At 38.9% G+C, this 17,848-nt stretch overlaps 2 protein-coding genes across 8 annotated transcripts in view; one reads left to right on the top strand and one right to left on the bottom strand.

Moving 5' to 3' along the window:
• Positions 1-2,759, top strand: ptges (prostaglandin E synthase). Its single transcript, XM_072371320.1, has 3 exons — positions 1-298; positions 404-486; positions 1,787-2,759. Exons 1-3 carry the CDS (start codon positions 191-193, stop codon positions 2,034-2,036), a joined length of 441 nt encoding a protein of 146 aa, XP_072227421.1. The 5' UTR covers positions 1-190; the 3' UTR covers positions 2,037-2,759.
• A 2,007-nt stretch (positions 2,760-4,766) lies between these two features.
• garnl3 (GTPase activating Rap/RanGAP domain like 3) overlaps positions 4,767-17,848 on the bottom strand; it is a 73,067-nt gene continuing 59,985 nt past the window's right edge. For 3 of the 7 annotated variants that reach the window (XM_072371315.1, XM_072371313.1, XM_072371316.1), the window contains exons 24-31: positions 17,528-17,594; positions 17,081-17,188; positions 14,877-14,995; positions 14,251-14,386; positions 12,241-12,300; positions 8,373-8,588; positions 8,093-8,216; positions 4,767-8,012 (exon numbers count right to left, since the gene is read on the bottom strand). In XM_072371315.1, coding sequence (XP_072227416.1) covers positions 7,844-8,012; positions 8,093-8,216; positions 8,373-8,588; positions 12,241-12,300; positions 14,251-14,386; positions 14,877-14,995; positions 17,081-17,188; positions 17,528-17,594 — 999 coding nt within the window. In that variant the 3' untranslated portion in view covers positions 4,767-7,843. The remainder of the gene's footprint in view (positions 8,013-8,092; positions 8,217-8,372; positions 8,589-12,240; positions 12,301-14,250; positions 14,387-14,876; positions 14,996-17,080; positions 17,189-17,527; positions 17,595-17,848) is intronic. The other 4 variants (XM_072371319.1, XM_072371318.1, XM_072371314.1 and 1 more) reach the window with 3 other exon arrangements.

The raw sequence follows: 17,848 nt of genomic DNA on the forward strand, positions 1-17,848 counted from the left end.
GTCATGAATGAAACATTTCCGTTTGGTTCAATTTGTCATCATTACTTGTTTTAGTGGGAGGAGGCATGACCGACTGCAGGCTACAAAAAGTCTCTGCTTTCAGCCCCACTCTCACTTTCAGCAGCGCACCAACTTCGGAGCCCCTCTTTGATTGCACAGCGGCACATTGTGGACTTTCTAAAGACCAATCATGATAAAAAACCAGGTTTTCTCCTGTTTTGTCTTTTACGCCGTTCTGCTGGTGATAAAAATGTACGTTATAGCGATCATAACGGGACAAGTGAGACTGCGTAAGAAGGTGAGTGATTCAGACGAGCTGTTAAGAAAGTTTCGAAACAAAGAGAACATCTTCATTTTTTTTTGTGCGCTGTGAACTGATTCATTTTACATTGATTTTCTGAAGGCTTTTGCCAACCCCGAGGACGCGTTGAGACACGGAGGTTTACAATATCACAGAGCGGATCCAGATGTGGAAAGATGTAACAGGTAAGAGTTTACAAACCCCAACAAAATCAGTAGTGAAGCGTTAATAGTCATTATGGTTTTATATAAATCTGCAAAGATAAGAAAAAATGTTAAGTGTTAATTCTATATTTTATGCTAAGGATGATTCCTACTTGGTGGCATATCCCCACTCAGAGGGCATTTCCCAGTACATTATTTCCTCTAGCAGCCTGTGAAGGATTTGTTTAAACTTGTCTGAAAACATCTGTTAAGAAGAAAAAAAATAGAGAGAGCAGATGTGTTTCTGCTCATAAATTTTTTTCCCCTGTCTGTCTGTTCTGAACTATTCGAGAACTTGTGCTGTAAAACAGATTTGCAGGAGAGTCCTGCTGTCTTCACACAGTAAATCTAGTTGGAGACTCACTGATGTTTGAAGGTCTGCAGGCCTTATCAGCTCAGTACAAAGATGTATAGTTTCTTAGAAACGTTGCATGTGACATGAACTGAATCGGATGAAATGGATGTAGAGAAATGATAGAATCTACAGAGTTACTCATACAAGAAATCCCCGTGCCAGACCCAAACCTAACCCTAAACCCTACCAAAGAAGTCAAAATATGAATGAATCACTGCATGATTGAGAAATACTATGTCGGAAATCAGAGTGTCCAGAGTACATTGCTGGAGATCTCAGTTAACAAGTTTGTTAAAATACTCCAATACTACAAAGAGCCATCTTAAATGGCAGTGAACAAGAACTCACCTTTTTTTTTTTTGTTTTTTTTAGCTATTTATTTAATTGCTTCTTGTATTTTTTTAATTGAAAAATTAGAGCACTTTTCCAAAGGCTTCTCACAAAAGTAATTGAAAAGTACTTACAGAAACTCTCCTGCACCGTGCCCCATTTAACATACAAACAATGGCCACAAACAATTGAGACAGACTATCTCAGTTGCAACTTGGGATCGCTTTTATTTAGGAAAACCTGCCAGACTGGTATCGCTCTGTAACTGCCCCCCGGAAACTCATTGTTACCGTAATCTGAGCAAATTGCTCTTTTTGCTTTCAATGGCACATTAACGACAAACTCCACAGGCCACCGAGAACTTGTGATGTAAAATTGCTGTCTGAAGTACTTTTCTTTTTGAGCAAATGCTTTTCCTAAATGGACAAACTTTCAGGTTCTGACTTAAAGCTCATACAAAGAACGAGAGGAAATGCATGCTGAAACAATAATAACCTCCACTCAACTCTCTGCATCCTGAGAGTTAAAAGCAAGCAAGACAAGCTAAGCAGGACATTGAAAGTTTAATTTATATTCTGTCATTTTTCTCTCTTTTAGGGCTCATATTAACGACTTGGAAAACATCCTCCCCTTCCTCTTCCTGGGTGCCATCTACTCCCTGACTGGACCTTCATTGTCAGTGGCCCGCATTCACTTCCTTGTATTCTTCATGGGCCGTGTTCTGCACAGCATTGCCTACCTGTTGGCCCTGCAAGCACCAACCCGCTCTCTGGCCTACTCTGTTGCACAGATACCCTGTGTTTCCATGGCTGTGCAGATCTTAATGTCAGTCGCAGCATATGCCTAAAGATCCATAGAAGAGGGACTGAACTTGGAAGTGCTGTTTAAAATATCACTGCAATGACTTTGATTAGTGACATGTGTCAGAGAAAGCAGTTAGAGGCCCCCAGTGGTGCTCTGGGAATATAGTGGGAGTGCAATAGAAGGTGTGTGATTACACTAGTGTTGTTGTTTTGTGAAATTCAATCAGTATTTCAGTTGACATATTTTCAAAATGTGACAGTATCTTAAATGTATTTAAAGTGTGATATTTGACATCTGACACCATTCACTGCACTTGTGTATTGAAGATATAAATGAAGGTTGTTGCTCATTTTCTCTGTAATTTGTTAAGATTTAAAACTCAGACAGTTTTAGATTTGAAGCCACTTTAGTTTCCAGCTGAGCTGCACTGCATGTTTAACCCTAACCTCTTTTTTTGTTTACACACAACACAGACCACCACTGTTACCTTCCTCATCGTGGCTTTGTCTGTTTCCTGTGTGGCTATTCCATCTGTTGAGTTAAAAATTGTTTCAATACTATGTTCAACAAAAGCTGTGTGAGTGAAACTCAGACTACTTTTAAAGGAAGAAGAAAGAACTGAAAAATCGTGAAACAGTCTGCAGGGAAAGGCTCTCATATGTAATAATCTGTGAAAAAATACTCTCTCTTATTTATTATTCTGTTACAGTCATGTTTTTGACTCAACTGAAATATTTTTATAGTTAATAAAACATTTAAAAACCAACCTGTCCCAATCTATTTACCTGAAAGTGTGCTCATTTGTAAATTTAACAGATCATTGTTGAGTTTGCTTCATCCTACAGAAGCTGGCTTTCAGTGGGATGGGGCCCCACTTTGTGTGCGAGAGTGGGATGAGCCAGAAATCCGAGGAAAAATTCCAGCATTCCGCACCTATTGCGTAAGACTTTGTGGTGTGCTGTGTTCACTGTTGTAGCCTGAGGGGCTCAGGAGGTGCTGGGAAACCATATATGTACTTACAGACACTGCAGTGCCATGCATTCAGACTGAGCACAATTTTATTTCCATCTGCCAGCTAGCTTCTATCTACTGTGTAACCTGAAGCAACAATTTTCCACCCCAAAAAAGACACGATCCCCATTAATCTGTCAGGCAATTATCCAACAAGTTAAGATGACTAAGCTTGAAAAAAAGAGTCAGCAAATCCAGAAAGTGGGAGGACTGGAAAATCCTTTGCTTTGAATGATTAGGCATTAACAATACATATAAGCTGGGTGAAACATAATGCTCTCATGCAACGGATAGGGGTGTGTCTATATGCTGTGTATCCACTAACTTTGTGGTCGTTTCAAAGAGCCTTTCCCCTCAGAGTAAAAGGAAAAATGGTTCATGACCTCCATCCAATAATTTTGTGTGTATTTCATGATCATGTACGACATTGGGTAAAAAAAAACACTCTTACATAAGCTTTGTCTTTATTGGCTGGTTGTTCCCTCTCAGGAGAACTGTTTATTTTGGAATAGATGGTCTATTGTTCAGGGCCTGCAGGCTACTAGGCCTACTAGTGAGAAACAGCTTCATTTTACACATGAGAAATTACTTGAAATTACTTCAAGGGGAATGTTTTGACAGTTTTCTTCTTTTTTTTTTTTAGTAGCTACATCAATATTTACCCCCACCTTGTGGCCACACATGGGCAGCACAGGAGCAGGAGAGTTCAGCTGTTTCCAATTGTCACACTCCAGCTCAACAGATTTTCCTGCACAATCACACCTGAGCTCCTACTGATGAACCTGAATGGTAACACAGGTGGTACTCAGTAAACTTTTGGCTTTTTCACATTTTGTTTTTGTGTAATAAGTGAAAACCTGTGAATTAGAGCAGTAACTATAGTTTGATCTGGTAGAAGTTACTGTAAAATATAGTCCGAAAGTTATGCAATTTAGTGTTTTAAAAGCGGTTTTGGTTAAATGAGTATAAGTTATTACACAGGCTGGCCAGTAGCTTGAACCTAAGAATCCCTTTCAAAATATAAAACATTGTTTGTTACATAAAATTTGTTCAATCTCCCAGTTTGAAGTGTTTTAAAGAGGTAGTTTTTCTAAAGATGGGGATCTTTTATGAGAAATTTAGTACCATAAAGATGATATGAAGCTGCTCCCAATGGGAACTCAATTAAAGCCTGACTTTCAAATCTTTAGTCAGCAATGAGCACACTTCTTGATATTTTGCCAACAGCAGCAGAAATATACATCTGCGGGCATCCTGACATAGTTTTTGGGCACATAATACAAAGAGCGTCTGAGGCGAATAGGAATTATGCACATGTTAGCATGTTAATGTTACCATTTAGCATCTTAACATTATCATAAAATAGAATTTATACTTTCTTTAACATATTTATTGTTCTACGCTCTTAAGATTTCAGGTCATGTTTTAGAATGACAAATTCATATTAACCAATGGAAGTCAGCGGAGGCTCAATTTTCAATAAGCGCATTACGATGTGCTGATTATAACCATCAGGTTTAATAGACAAAATACTGACACCATGTAAAAGATACACATGCCAAAGCATACCATTCTCTACCCATAACTGTTTTTTTGTACAGTTCTGGTTAAAGACTGTCTCTATGCCTCCCTTACACTGACTGTATATAATCATACATGGGGCATATATATATATAATAGTATAAATAATCATATACAGTCTGCTCCCTACACACAATTAAAGATTAGCATATACTTAACCCAACCAAACAAGCAGCACCAGTTATAATTCCATAAATATTTATTACATATCAATGAACAGAATCAACTACTTTCACAGCAGTGGTCTACAGCACTTGTTCAAAATAACTGCTCAAATAATAATAATAATAATTATAATAACAATAATAATAATAATATAGTTCAGTTTCCTTTGAGGCCACATTTGATACACAAACATTTACAAGTATTACTTGGCATTAAAAACGATGGCGATACAATATTTTAAGACACTTGGTGTTTTTTTTTTGTTTGTTTTTTTAAAATTTTCATTAATTTTGATATCACAGAGAAATTCAGCGACAATCTAAACAGGAAATATAGATTCCAATAAAAAAACAGAACAAAAAAAAAAAAGGTGAAATGCCAAGGGGAGGTAGAAATCAAGAATACTCAACAGAAGTGCAGGAAAAAAAGGACAGACAAAACTGGGAGAAGCAATGTTCCCGTTAGTCATCCACCCTGATGATACATATTGAAGCAGATCTTTGTAAAAAGAAATGAAAAATCCCCCCTCACTGATCTTGTTCCGGCTTTTTCCCCTTATTCAAGTTGTGTTATAGTGTTGGAGGGATTCATGCTGTGGCAAGCAGGGGAAAAGTTGAACGGTTTGGGGGAAAACAGAGATAAATAGGAGGCTCATGCAATATTTGACAGCTGCTGTGTTGTAAAACCATCATATAGAGGCGCTCTCATATCAACATTAGCAGTGAGAACAACTACTTCCAGTTTGATTCCTGAATAAGGAATAAGGAATACTTGTTTTCTACTCTGCTCATTTTCCCTGTTTCATGATTTAAGAGTTATTGTTTACACTAAGACACAGGGCTGTTCTTACTTCCTATGTGTTTAATATAGAGAGAAATATACTCCAAAGTATTAAAGTGATGGCATTTAGAGTAGAAACTTGCTGCTTTTTCATCAGGATCCTTTTTATCCTATCAGAGATAACTGCAGGAGATTGTTTCCACCTGGGCTGTGCAGGTGCTGAGCTGACAGAGCTAAAAGGTACCAAGATTCTGGTCTAACACCTAGTTTTTGTGGTCTTTACGTATAAACTGCTGTAATTGTTGAACAAATTACATGAATTTACAAGTTTAATTTCTCATGGGTTGAAATACTTGCTTTCACAAAATATTGTGTGGTTTTAAAGTAAACTTGGGAAAATAACCCGATTAGGTATTTTCCTGCAACAATGATTATGAGCAGGGAACAAAGGGCATATCCTATATTATAGCCTTAGCAAAGCATGGATCTGATTAAGGTTCATTGTGTCTTCAATCTTCTTCAAACTGACGGTCACTTCCTGGTTCACGTACAGCCAGGCAAACAAATATGCTGACTTTATTCATCAGTTTAAGTCTGCACTGTTGTGTGTTTGTATGGGTAGTATGGTGCACAACCAGTGCTTGGGCCTGAGTGTTTTGCCATACAGATGTCACTATGGGACAGATGGTGGGAAAGTTTCACATATTAATGATCTGAGATGGCTTTATGGTTCCATGCTAAATACTATGCATTCACATTATAACACCGTATGTATAGAATGTGAGCCTAATCAAAGTAGATGTCAGTCTTTGGCTGAGGTGAGGCCTTATCTAATTAGTTTTCAGGCACTTATGTAACAGTAAGTGCTGAATTGGACAATGAAGATTCCCAGCTGTAGCGATAACTCTGAAGTTGACGTAAACACTGTTTATAAGACGAAAATAGATAATTCATTGAGTCCTCTAACTTTATGGAGTCGTTATAAATGTTCATGATCGCTGAAACAACCAGGAATAAATGTCTCAGAGTTTAAATGTTGGAAAAACAGCTAAAAATGTTTTTTTTTTAAACTGTCAGGCTCTGACCAAAAACTTATCAGAAAACTGATCAGTCAACCGAATCATGTGGAGGTGCTGTAGATTTTAAATGTGCCACAGGGATAAAAAAAATGAGGAAAAAAAAAACTAATCTTAATATCTCAATCTAAATGATTCACACACAATGTTCTTTGTTTAGTTAACAGCCTTTCTAGCTTATTTTTACTTGTAAAATTTATTTTATAACTTTATTCAATGACCATATGTTCTATTAAAACTTTTGTCTAAAATTTCTCTAAAATTGCGGTACCATCGCACACACATAATTTTTGATGGCTGTGGTTGGCTTTACCCTCTTTTATTTGGCATTATTTTGTGGTTCAACTGCTTCCAAAGAGCTGAGTCGTGCAGATTTAAGGTTAGCTCTTTATTATGGGGTGAAATATTCAAATAATGTGGCTTCAAGTGAGTGTCCCCAGCATTACAGAGAGTTCTGGATCAACACTGTAATCCAGTGTGGACTACAAACATGGCTGCCACTGTCAGATGCCAGAATACGATGGTCATTGGAGGACTAGTTCAATGGAGGATGTTGGGAAATGGCACTTGTGTGGAGACTTTGCCTCCAGCCCTGTCAATCTGTAAAGTAGTGAGTAAGGAGAGGCTTAAGGACTCAAATGTGCAGAGAGCATAAAATATCATACTTTTACTAAGTGTGGGAATAAAATTGGTTTTTTACTTTTATAATATATCTATAAATATGCATCACAGGCCAGACAGAATTACATGCCTGTCACTGTATGCAATTTCACGTATAAACAGGTGTACACATACATATGCATATCATACAACATTTGAAAGCGGATTTGAAATAATCACAGAATATACAACACACATTTAGTGACTTCAGAGGGAATTGTGAACGGACATAATTTTGTGTACCTTAGTGTGCGGATTTACATTCAATTTGTGGTTTGGGGTCAAACTGTTCCCACACAGCTCGCCAGAATACACAAGACCATATCACACAACATCACCGCCTCTTTGGATTATTTGCCACGGGCCAACACGGACAACCAACACACTGTGGCTGAGGGACTGCTCACACAGGACAAACACGCGCACGGACACGTCTTCCCACTCGCACCACACACATCGGGATGTCAACAAAAGAGGACTAGATAAAAAGGTCAACAAACAAATTAAAAGCAAAACAATAGAATAACAGTGACTGTACAAGAGTGGGTGAGCAGAGAAGTGCACAACGGGATTGTCTTCACTTAAGGTCCAGGACATCTTCTTCAAATGATGTGGAGAGGGTGAATGCACTGGCGAGAGGTGGACTCTCCTCCCGCAGCACCACCTTCTCTAGCTCTGCCTCCAAGCTGGATGAACAGTGCAACTGGACGTCCAGGTCTGCTTCGACGGAGTCTGAGGCTAACCTGCTGAGCAAAGACGGATACGTCTTAAGCTCAGAACATTACACAAAGTCTGTTAAATGTGCCTTTGATGTTGTTTTCGTCACCTGTCGCTGTTTGTTGATGTCAGTGCTCGTGCTTTGGGCTCCTCTTCAGTGTTCTTTTTGCTCATTTTTCTCTGTTTGACCGATCCACTGTCTGACGATTTCCCACTCGGCTCCTCTGTCAAGCCTTTAATGGTATGAGATAAGAGAAAATGGACATGAGTTTCACATTTGGGAACTACGCTTATCCCGCTGGTCCTAACAAGGGTTAGTCAAATAGAAGTCATTAAAATGAACACAAAATGAATGTTTTCATTTATCGTGTGCTTGTTTTTAGTCTTACCGAGCAGCTCCTTCCGTGTGCGGCTGGCTATCTCCTTGATCTCCATGCGGGACAAGGACAATGAGTGTGTTGAGATGAGAGGGGTTGAGGGGACCATCGTGGGAGCTGGTGTAGTCAGCACTTTGTTGACCAGTGGGGACTTCAGGGGTCTTTCAATGCTGCGGCCCACCAAGTTACACAGGGGGATCTTAAAGATGTGCTTACATGTTGCCTCACCTGATAGGATGAAATCCCATGAAAAGGAGGGATGGAAAACACAATGGAGAGTTAGGAAATAAAGGACGAAATGATGAGAGAGGGCATTGAAAAACAAGAGGTAAGAGACAAGAAAGCAAAGACAAGACGAGGAGATCAGAGAAAGGGAGAAGAATATGTGGCGGTTAATAAAGTATGAAGCACTTTTTTTTTGTTGCTACAACCATTTTTTCAGAATATTACATTTTCTGCCACTGAACACTTTGTTTGAAATCTATTCTATCTATTCTGACATTACTGTTAGAAGTTACAATAAAAACATTACCTCTTCAAACAAACGAACCTTGAACTGTTGAACTAACTTTGATTGTCAGCATGACATCAGCCCAACAGAATGTCAACTTCTGCATTTTGTTGCCACAAAGTTTAATTACAGTGCTAGATAAGAGCCTTGAGTCAGTCGTTACTTCTTTACATTTTGCTTCCAAGGAGCCAAACTTTATTGTAATTTTTAAAGTTGTTTCAATCAGTAGTTCTTTAGTGTTTCTGAAAGTTTTTCAAAGTTTCTCTTTGGACATATGCTGCCTTTTCACTCATTTTTCGTCCCACTCCATGTAACTCCAATTTATTTAGCATAAAAAAAACTGCTACAAATAACAGATTGATGTGCCAAAAGCAGTAGGAGCAGGCCTAAAAAAATATCTACAGCTGATGAACAGTATCTGAAAGTGATGTCCTTTAGGAATTGAAAAAAAATCCAGCAAAGACCTGACGCAGGACCTGAGAGATGAATCTGGACCTTCAGCTGATCCATCTACTGTTGGCCCAAGGCTCATCAGAAATGGTCTCCATGGAAGTGTGGCTGTCAAGAAGCCATTCTTAAGGAAGGGAAACGGGGAGAAAAGGCTGAGCTATGCCAAATGACACAAGAAGTGGACTGAAAACCAGTGGCAACAGGAGGGATGATTCCTCCCCAGAGCCCGGATCTCAACATTATTGAAGCAGTGTGGGATCATCTGACAGAGAACGGAACAAAAGGCAGCCGACATCCAAAGAAGAGCTTTGGGATGTCCTTAAAGAAGCCTGGAGAACTATTCCTGAAGACTACTTAAAGAAATGACAGAAAGGTTGTTTGAGAGGGTTCAGGCTGTGTTGGAAAGTAAAGGTGCTCATGCTTATTGACTTTTAAGCTTGTTAAAACTGTCTTGTTAAAACAAAATATTATTGCCAAAACAGTATTTTAGAACAAAGCTTGATATTTGCTGCTGTATTACAGCAGAATCATGCCCTGTGTCTTAAATAATTTCAGATCAGTGTTGTTTTAATTGCACCAATTCACAGATTACAGAAACATCTTCTCATTTATAATTTTTAGCTATACTTTTCATTGTGAGAGAGTGGCCGACATACTGTATTTTGCATGTGAAAATAAAGGTAACAAAACATGTGGAAATATGGAAAATATATTTAAAGTGGTTTAGTGTTTAGTTACAACATTGCTAAGTATCTATAGAGTTTGTCAGCAACAAAAATTTTAATTTGTGATGTTTGTCTCCAGTTTGGTAACAGACTTCCAAAAAAAAGAGTGTATGTCAGGAATAACAGAATAAACAAAACTGTACTTTGCGAACACCCTCGCTACTGTACAAATTTAAAAAAAAGATTTAAAAGTCTAATTTTGTTTCCTAATCTAAACATAAAACAAATTAAGACCGCAAAGTGTCTGACTATTTTTGCCAAGTAGCAATTCATTTTGGATTAGTCGTGGGTTTTTCAAATATCGTTGCTTAATGTTTGATGCACATCTGATGTAACAAATTTGACACACTTTTCCTGACTTGATGTTACACAAGCCTCAACTAATCAGCTGGCTTCAGCTTCATATCTACCACATGGACACGGAATCAATTCGGAATCAATTCTGTTATATAGCTTTAGAGACAAAATGTATTACTATCCTTTTCAAACTCTGGGGTTTGAACCCTCTATTCACCTTGAGCGATATAATAGGAGAAAATCAGGATTCCCAAGAAAACAAAAAGCAAACATACCATGGATTCTGTTACAAAATTAATTGAAAACAGCAGCTTCATTCATTTAAAAAGCATTTCTGCACCAATGTAGACGCTTTGGCATTCTGTAGACTAAATCATGCAAATTTATCTTAATATCACACGATATAAACTTAAACAGCAACTCTCACACACTGATGAGCACACCCAATAGAATCAAACCTCCATATTCAAATGAGGGCAATTCAAACGGGATTAATAGTTTTGTATTTTCTGAAAAAGCAGATGATCTGCAAATTAATCATCCCTACAACAGAAAGCTTATGTAACTGTTCAGTAGTTATTTATAGCAGACCATTTATTATTCAGAAAAGACTATTAAGCTTAAAGTCCGTTTGGGACACATTAAATGGGTGTTTGGAGTGTTTTTAAGTGACACAATCTGCCCACAAAACTGCAGTGTGCCAAGCGACAGTTCTCCGTTGTGCCAGCAGGGGGCAGTATTGGGCTTCATCAGCCACACACTCTGCTCCATTGAAGCAGGATGATGGCAACACTGATGAGAATGGATCAAAGTGGAGGCTACGCTGCACAAAGAGGACTGTCTCATCTGAAATGTCAGCAGGTGATGGGGGGAGTAAAGAGGCATGGAGAAAAATAGAGGGTCACTGGTCATGTCTGACAGGTACATTGTGTTAGTGCTGTTACGGATCCATTCTCATGTTGGTATGATGCTGCACAGCTAAAAAGGCAAAGTGTAAGACAGCATGCAGTTATTTGGAATATATAATCCCAGAGAGATCAATATATTCCACATGCGTTTGTTTCTGAACCAAGGGAAGTGTCACTTTTCATTACACTGGCAAATGAATGACACATAAATGTTTGGGATGTTCTCAGGGCTAATTGAATTCAAATTGTCCAGAGTTGTTTTGCTGCAGGTGTTTGGTGTGTGTTTCAGCCAGTGGAGATAGGTGGTGGCCAGCAGCCACCTTAGTAACAGCATCTTGTTCACATTACTGATGCAATTACATCAAATGAAAACCTCCCCAAGGAGCAGATACAGCGGCTGCACAGGCAGTTAGAGGATGGGATTTTTGTCAGCAGCCCTTCAATTTTTCTTCCCCTTCTTCAGAACCCCCCCCCCGACAGCCACCCACCATCAAACTGTGGCACCGCTGTTTGGACTCCCACTTTGGATCGAAGAGAGGGCTGACAAAAGTCTCCATGGCGACAGTGCAATCTGTAAATCATGCTGCGGCAGACGTGTCTTCTCCTTCCCTCTTTGCCTTTTCCCCCATCCTCCCACATGTACACAACCCCTCCCTTTCCTCTCTTGTGCATACCTTTTCTGCATCTCCTCTTCTTCTCTCCCCGTAATTATGAAACCCTCCGCCTTGATTGACATTTTCACCTCTGTCTCACTTTTCACTTTATACCCCCCCCCCCATTTTCTCCTCATGCTAATGCTTTAATTAGTTAAGACAGAAGGGGGGATGGGGAAGACATAACGTTCACTTAACATTCAACCAACGTCCAAGTCAGCATGCTGCCTTGGAGCAGACAGGGTGATATACTTTGGGAGCATGTGCATGTTAGAGTGGCATCATTATGAGTGTTTTTATGAGCTGAGGACGAGTTGTGGGAGAATCCTGCAGTACCTTCGGCATCCTTAGACATGTACAGGGAAAGCTTGGTACCATAGGGGATCCGTATAGAATCTGAACCAGGGATGAAGAAGAGGGTTACAAAGACCGAACACACACAGTAACACACATTTAGGTACACAAACACAGAGTAACACGGTAGGTTTTCTCTCTGGACTTTCGGGTGATGCAGAATTATACACATAACCAGCTAAAACACGGCAGAAAATGAAAATCCCTTTGAGAGAAGTGATTACCCGAACCAGCCTAAGAGCATAAATCCCGTCCCTCCGCTAATTGCAGCAGCAACAGTCACATCTTCATCCCTGTTAGCTTTAATGGGACCTGTAAATAGCTGTTCCCCTCAGGAAAAAATCAGCTAGATGGTGCAGCAGGTACACAACCAATTTAATAATTGTGTTCCTCAGTCCTTGTACATCACCGCTGTCACTGCAATTAGGTGGAAACATTTACGTCACATTATCAGCTAGAAGGTCTAATGAAGAAAGAGGAACTGACGTCTCCCTCATCTATCAGTCCATCAGCTGATGATGACTGGCATAACTGTGTGTTGTGAAAACATCTGTATCAATCTGGAGGAAGTCAAGAGTAGGGGGAGGGGAGACTCAATGGTGAAAAACACCATAACAGATGGGGGAGAGAGTGAAAGTGGTCTTAAAGGAGGGAGGGGCTCACATTGATTGTCCGTCATCGCTGCCTCTGCTGAGTTCTTGAGTGGTGGTGGTAGATCTGAAGGTAATTTGTCTGTCACTTGTTCAGTAATTTGTTGTTTTTTCTCAAGCAACATATCATATTGATCTAAGTTTTACCATTCTCTAATGCAACTTATTTTCAGATTGAATTTCTACGGTTGTTGAAATTATAGGTAACAATTAATTTGAATATTTAAACTAAAATAGTAATCCGATTCATTCTGCTGCTTCGCTCCTTTGTTGTTATGGTTTACAACACATTTGCTTTACACAAAGCGATAGCGGGCACTCGCAAAAAGATGTCCTCGCTCCCATGAACTCCATGAAAATGGAGTTTTATAAAATCTTTACTCTGGAAAGCATATTTTTCTGACTAAAAACATTGTTTGCATGTGGGTGGGAGGAGCTAACAAGGAGGGAAACGTTTGTCTAGTGTGGACAGGACCTGAATGGAAGCCTCGAAAGCATGAAATGTATGTTGTGTCCTATGTTCTGTAAATGTCGCTTTAGTGAAATATAAAGTACACCATCCTGCTGAGCAGCAGTGGTGTTCAGAGCAAGGAGGTGGCTGCATAACAAAGCAGCAATTGAAATAAATAAATTGTTAATTACTGATTTTTTCACAGTGCTGATGTATTTTGAAACACGTCCACATCTCCACGCAATCCTGTGGAACAATGCTGCACTGACATATCTTATGTGGTGTTTAAATGCACTTTGCTTAAATATTGTAACCCTAAAATGCAGTGAACACAGCCAAATGAGAAGAAAAGGGGGATGACAGTATAAAAAGAGTGGGTGTCTCTGCTGAGAAATACACAACTGAAACCTTCAAGTGGGTCATTAGACATGGTTGAAGTTGTTGTATGAATGGGCTTTTCTGGTTAGAATTCTTTTAAAGTAACATTTTTTGAAGAAATGACTCAAAAATATTATAATTCATTGTTAGTGTTATACAAGTCACAGTTAAGTAGAAGAGAAGTATAGAAAGGAAATCAAAGTTTTCCAAAATAAGGTTATTTTAACTAAATTTATGTCTGTGTTGTGAAGTGAGAAAAGACAAAGTAAGAGTCACAGGAGAGATAAAGATGTAAAAAACACACATGTTTAAACTGTGGGAAACTATCCATAAGTCTGGAGGAGAAAGGCTGCGGTTTTCATAGAGCCATTCTGTTAAAATGAGTTCATATAAATGGCTTTCAAGCTCTGGGCTATGATGGCATTTACAGTCAAACTGATCTGAAGGCAACATTGCCAAAAGTAAAGCCTTTAATATCAACACCCTCTGGTGCTTCTGATGCGCAGGGCTTACCATCACCGAGTGGCGAAGGAAACACGGGCATCTCGTAGCCGGTGGGCGTCTGTGGGGAACTCTGAGAACTGGTGTCTCTTGAACTGCAATTGGAAGCTGAGCTCACCGGCGCCGAGGAAACAAAATAGATATCTGACTGTGGGTGGAAAAACAGAAACACAGAGAGAGGGAATGAAATTAAAACAGAGATAGTGAACATGTAAAGAAGGCAGGGAATATTACAGAGAGGATAGAGGCAGGAGGCAAAATAAGAAAAGAAAAATAGAGTTCTGTTTTGAATGATCTGAGTGTATAAATTATGACAGTAGTATTGCTTTGTAGCCATGCAGCATGTCAGCCATATTTCCCACTGGGGTAATAAAGATTGATTGAAATGAGAGAGCCGAAAGACCTATTTCAATAACACAGAGTAAAGTGTGACACTGGACCACGGCAAACATTCACATCCTTAATAACTTTTGCTAAGGTACAACCAAATTTGCTGCAGCAACACATCTTAAGCACTTAAATTTCCAAAAAACAGAGTTGGGACATAAAGTAACTCAAGATAATAAGTATCAATGTTAATAAGAGCTGATGACGAAAGAAAAGAAAGAGCATGATAGTATGCCGTCAATCATACTGACCCGAGAAGCAGCCAGTTGTAGCTCTGGGACCACTGCTGTGTATACGAGGTTCCCGTTGACCACCAGTCGGATCTCGATTGAGTCTGTTGTGAAGGCCAGGATGTAAGGGAAAGCACAAACTGCAAGATATGCAAGATCAGAAGCCAGCATGTGATCAAAAGGAAGCAACAAAGTGCTGTTTCAAAAAGATTCTACCAAGTATGACAACAAAACAGAAATGTGAAACGTTTCAAAATTTGCTCAAGTGCCGCAAACTATGAGACATACATCCGCTTCACCCAGAATGAGATTTTGAGCATTAACTGATAACATATATAAAAAATAGGAGTGACAAGAATAAGGCTGAGTCGCTTGCTCGTGGGCTTCAGATCCTTTTCTTTTCTGCTTGATGCAAAATGTGCAACAAGGTGAGCGCAGGCTGAGCGCAGAGGACAGAGGGTCAGCGAGTAACAGAAAAAAGCTGCAAAAACCTTTCAACCCATAAGGCTTGTACTCAAACAGGTGCAAGTAGGCAGGAAGAGAGGTGTTAATGAGGTCCAGCCTGATATCAACCAGACGTTTTAATGAATAGGCAAAGAGCTGAGAGGTGGACTAAGTGCAACCAGAAAAAACAAACAAGCGTTGTTCAGTTAGCACCCCAATGGATTTAGGTTCTGTATTTCCATTCCTTTTCAGTTCTGCTTGTATTGAGTAAATATAGAGGGAAACATGTGGCTGTTTAGCTAGAAAATACTCTATTTTAGTCGTTAGTAGGGAGTTAATACTTTATTTTCTGTAATAGACATATTAAATAAAACATCAAGCTTAAAGATGCTAAAACAGATTGTATTGCCATGGGTCTGCTATGGATTACCTTAAATTTCATTATAAATCATCTAATTGATTAATGATATCTTTAAATCTCCTATGGGTTTAGCATACCTGTCCACTAAATGTACCTTTACTTCCCATTTAAAACCGTTTAATACAAACTTTTTACTGGGTTTTGTTATTCCAAAACCCTCTGCGTACCATTTTAAAGTTATCCCTCGGTGGATTTGTTGACATGTGAAGAATCAATAAACTGTTTAAAGTTCAAATTCATCTTTAAGGCGAATTGTCTCCAAGCACACTTTAATATAATGTTGAATTCACAGCTATTGTATATTAGCAAACTGCCCATTCACTGAGAAGCAATGTCAAAATGAAGCAATGCCAAACCATAACAATTCTACCACCATGCTGTATTATTAGTGGTGGAAAGTAGTAGTTTGTCCTCACAAACTGCAATCTTTCTGCTACAGTTTCCCACAGATCCTTTGAAGAGAAAATGGGTTTGTTTTTGCATCAAACACTCTGCTCTGGGACTAAATTTGATAGGGCATCCACTCCTGAGTAAATTGGTAGTCATTAGAGATCTACATAATTTGTTCATGAGTTTCTTGATGGTGGAATGATGTATTCAAAACAAATTAGAGGTCTTTAAAATTTCTTTTCAGAGTTGTTAACTTTCACAACTATGTTTCCTTTTAGACTTGACCGAGAACGTCAGGTTTCCCCTCTCAATCCATAAGGATGTAACATTTCTTATTGCATATGAACTATTTTTTCTTATCGTATGAAGAACTATAACATTTACATTTAAATTGTATTTTGTTTGTGTGCATCCCCTTTGTCTGTGAGAATAAGATGTTTGCTTGTTAAATATGATGAGCAAGGCAAAATTCCCATCATTCACTTATCATTTTTTTTATTTCTCATCAAATCAGCAAATGAAAAGTTAAATGTAAATACACCTAAATTGGCAAAAAGGAAAATTTTCATTGCCAATCTCAACAAAAATAAATTTCTGTCATTCACTTATTTCATCACATGCTTTAAAATAGAAATAAGAGTAGCTTTAATGGATATTTTATATTGCCAATATGTTTCTTTGGACTGCTTGCTTTGATGTGTATGTGTGCCTGAAAGAAGGGGAACATTTTAAATGCAAAGAGAAAAAAAGGGAGTCATTTTGCTATCACAGTTCCAGATTCAGTACCAACCAGCGTTAATAATAACATCCACAGTCACAGGCACACACACAAAAACACACATGCCCATAATCACAGAGGCCGGTTGGATGCTGGTGGTCACACATGGTGTTTCCATGGTGATACAAGCTCCGGCCAGGCCCAGCAGCATGGGCAGGGTGGGGTCCAAGCACTGTTGCCATAACAACCTACCAATAGCATTGGGCATCTGGTTCCAGCTGAAGTGGAAATCAGGTGTATTGGACTGGATCATTGGTGTGGAGCCGTTAAACGGACAAACTTTCTTATAGTAACAAATATCTGCAAAAACAAAAAAACAGGTTTCATTTCAGATTTAAGGCTTCTTCTTTTTTTTTTTTGTTATTGTGTGTAACAATGATTAAGAGCAGCATTCTATTTTTATCTCAGTGAAGTCTTACACCTTTTTATCTTACTACTCAAACTCAAAAAACGCAGGCAAAAGCTGTCGATGGCTGCATTTTGAAAATCTATCTCTATCTATTTAATATTCTGGTGCAGTCTGCGCTATGATTCTAATTCAAGTGGCAGAGGAAAAACATTAAGGCTCAGCTTTGACAGTGGAGATAGAGACCTGAATCATATAACATCTGAAATGTGAAGAGTCAAAGGGAGACTCACAGTTGTAACACAAGAGCAGACCTGCCTCCCCGTCTTCGTATACATCAATTGCTGCTACAAAGTTTACCTGCGGGCAAAGTCAAGTCACTTTAAAGAAATCATTTGAACGTGATCCAAAGGCTAGATATGAGGAATGTTTTAAAAAATAATGTTAGATCACATTCCCGTAAGGTACTCCAAAGACATACAGCATGTAAGCTCCATATTATTATTTACTCTAGTTAAAGCACAGTGTTTTTTGAACAGCTGCTCCTCCTCCAGTCTGCTCACACATTTCTCCTGTCTCTCCTCCACAGCTGGTGGCTATGAATGACAATGTGT

The sequence above is a fragment of the Leuresthes tenuis genome, unplaced genomic scaffold (assembly GCF_036924035.1).
Source record: "Leuresthes tenuis unplaced genomic scaffold, fLeuTen1.0.hap1 SCAF_19, whole genome shotgun sequence".
NCBI classification, from domain to species: Eukaryota; Metazoa; Chordata; class Actinopteri; order Atheriniformes; family Atherinopsidae; genus Leuresthes; species Leuresthes tenuis.

Coding starts and splice junctions, on each gene's coding strand:
- ptges (XM_072371320.1), top strand. CDS start 191: ATGATAAAAAACCAGGTTTTCTCCTGTTTTGTCTTTTACGCCGTTCTG. Junction 299..403: donor AAGTGAGACTGCGTAAGAAG/GTGAGTGATTCA, acceptor GATTTTCTGAAG/GCTTTTGCCAACCCCGAGGA. Junction 487..1,786: donor GATGTGGAAAGATGTAACAG/GTAAGAGTTTAC, acceptor TCTCTCTTTTAG/GGCTCATATTAACGACTTGG.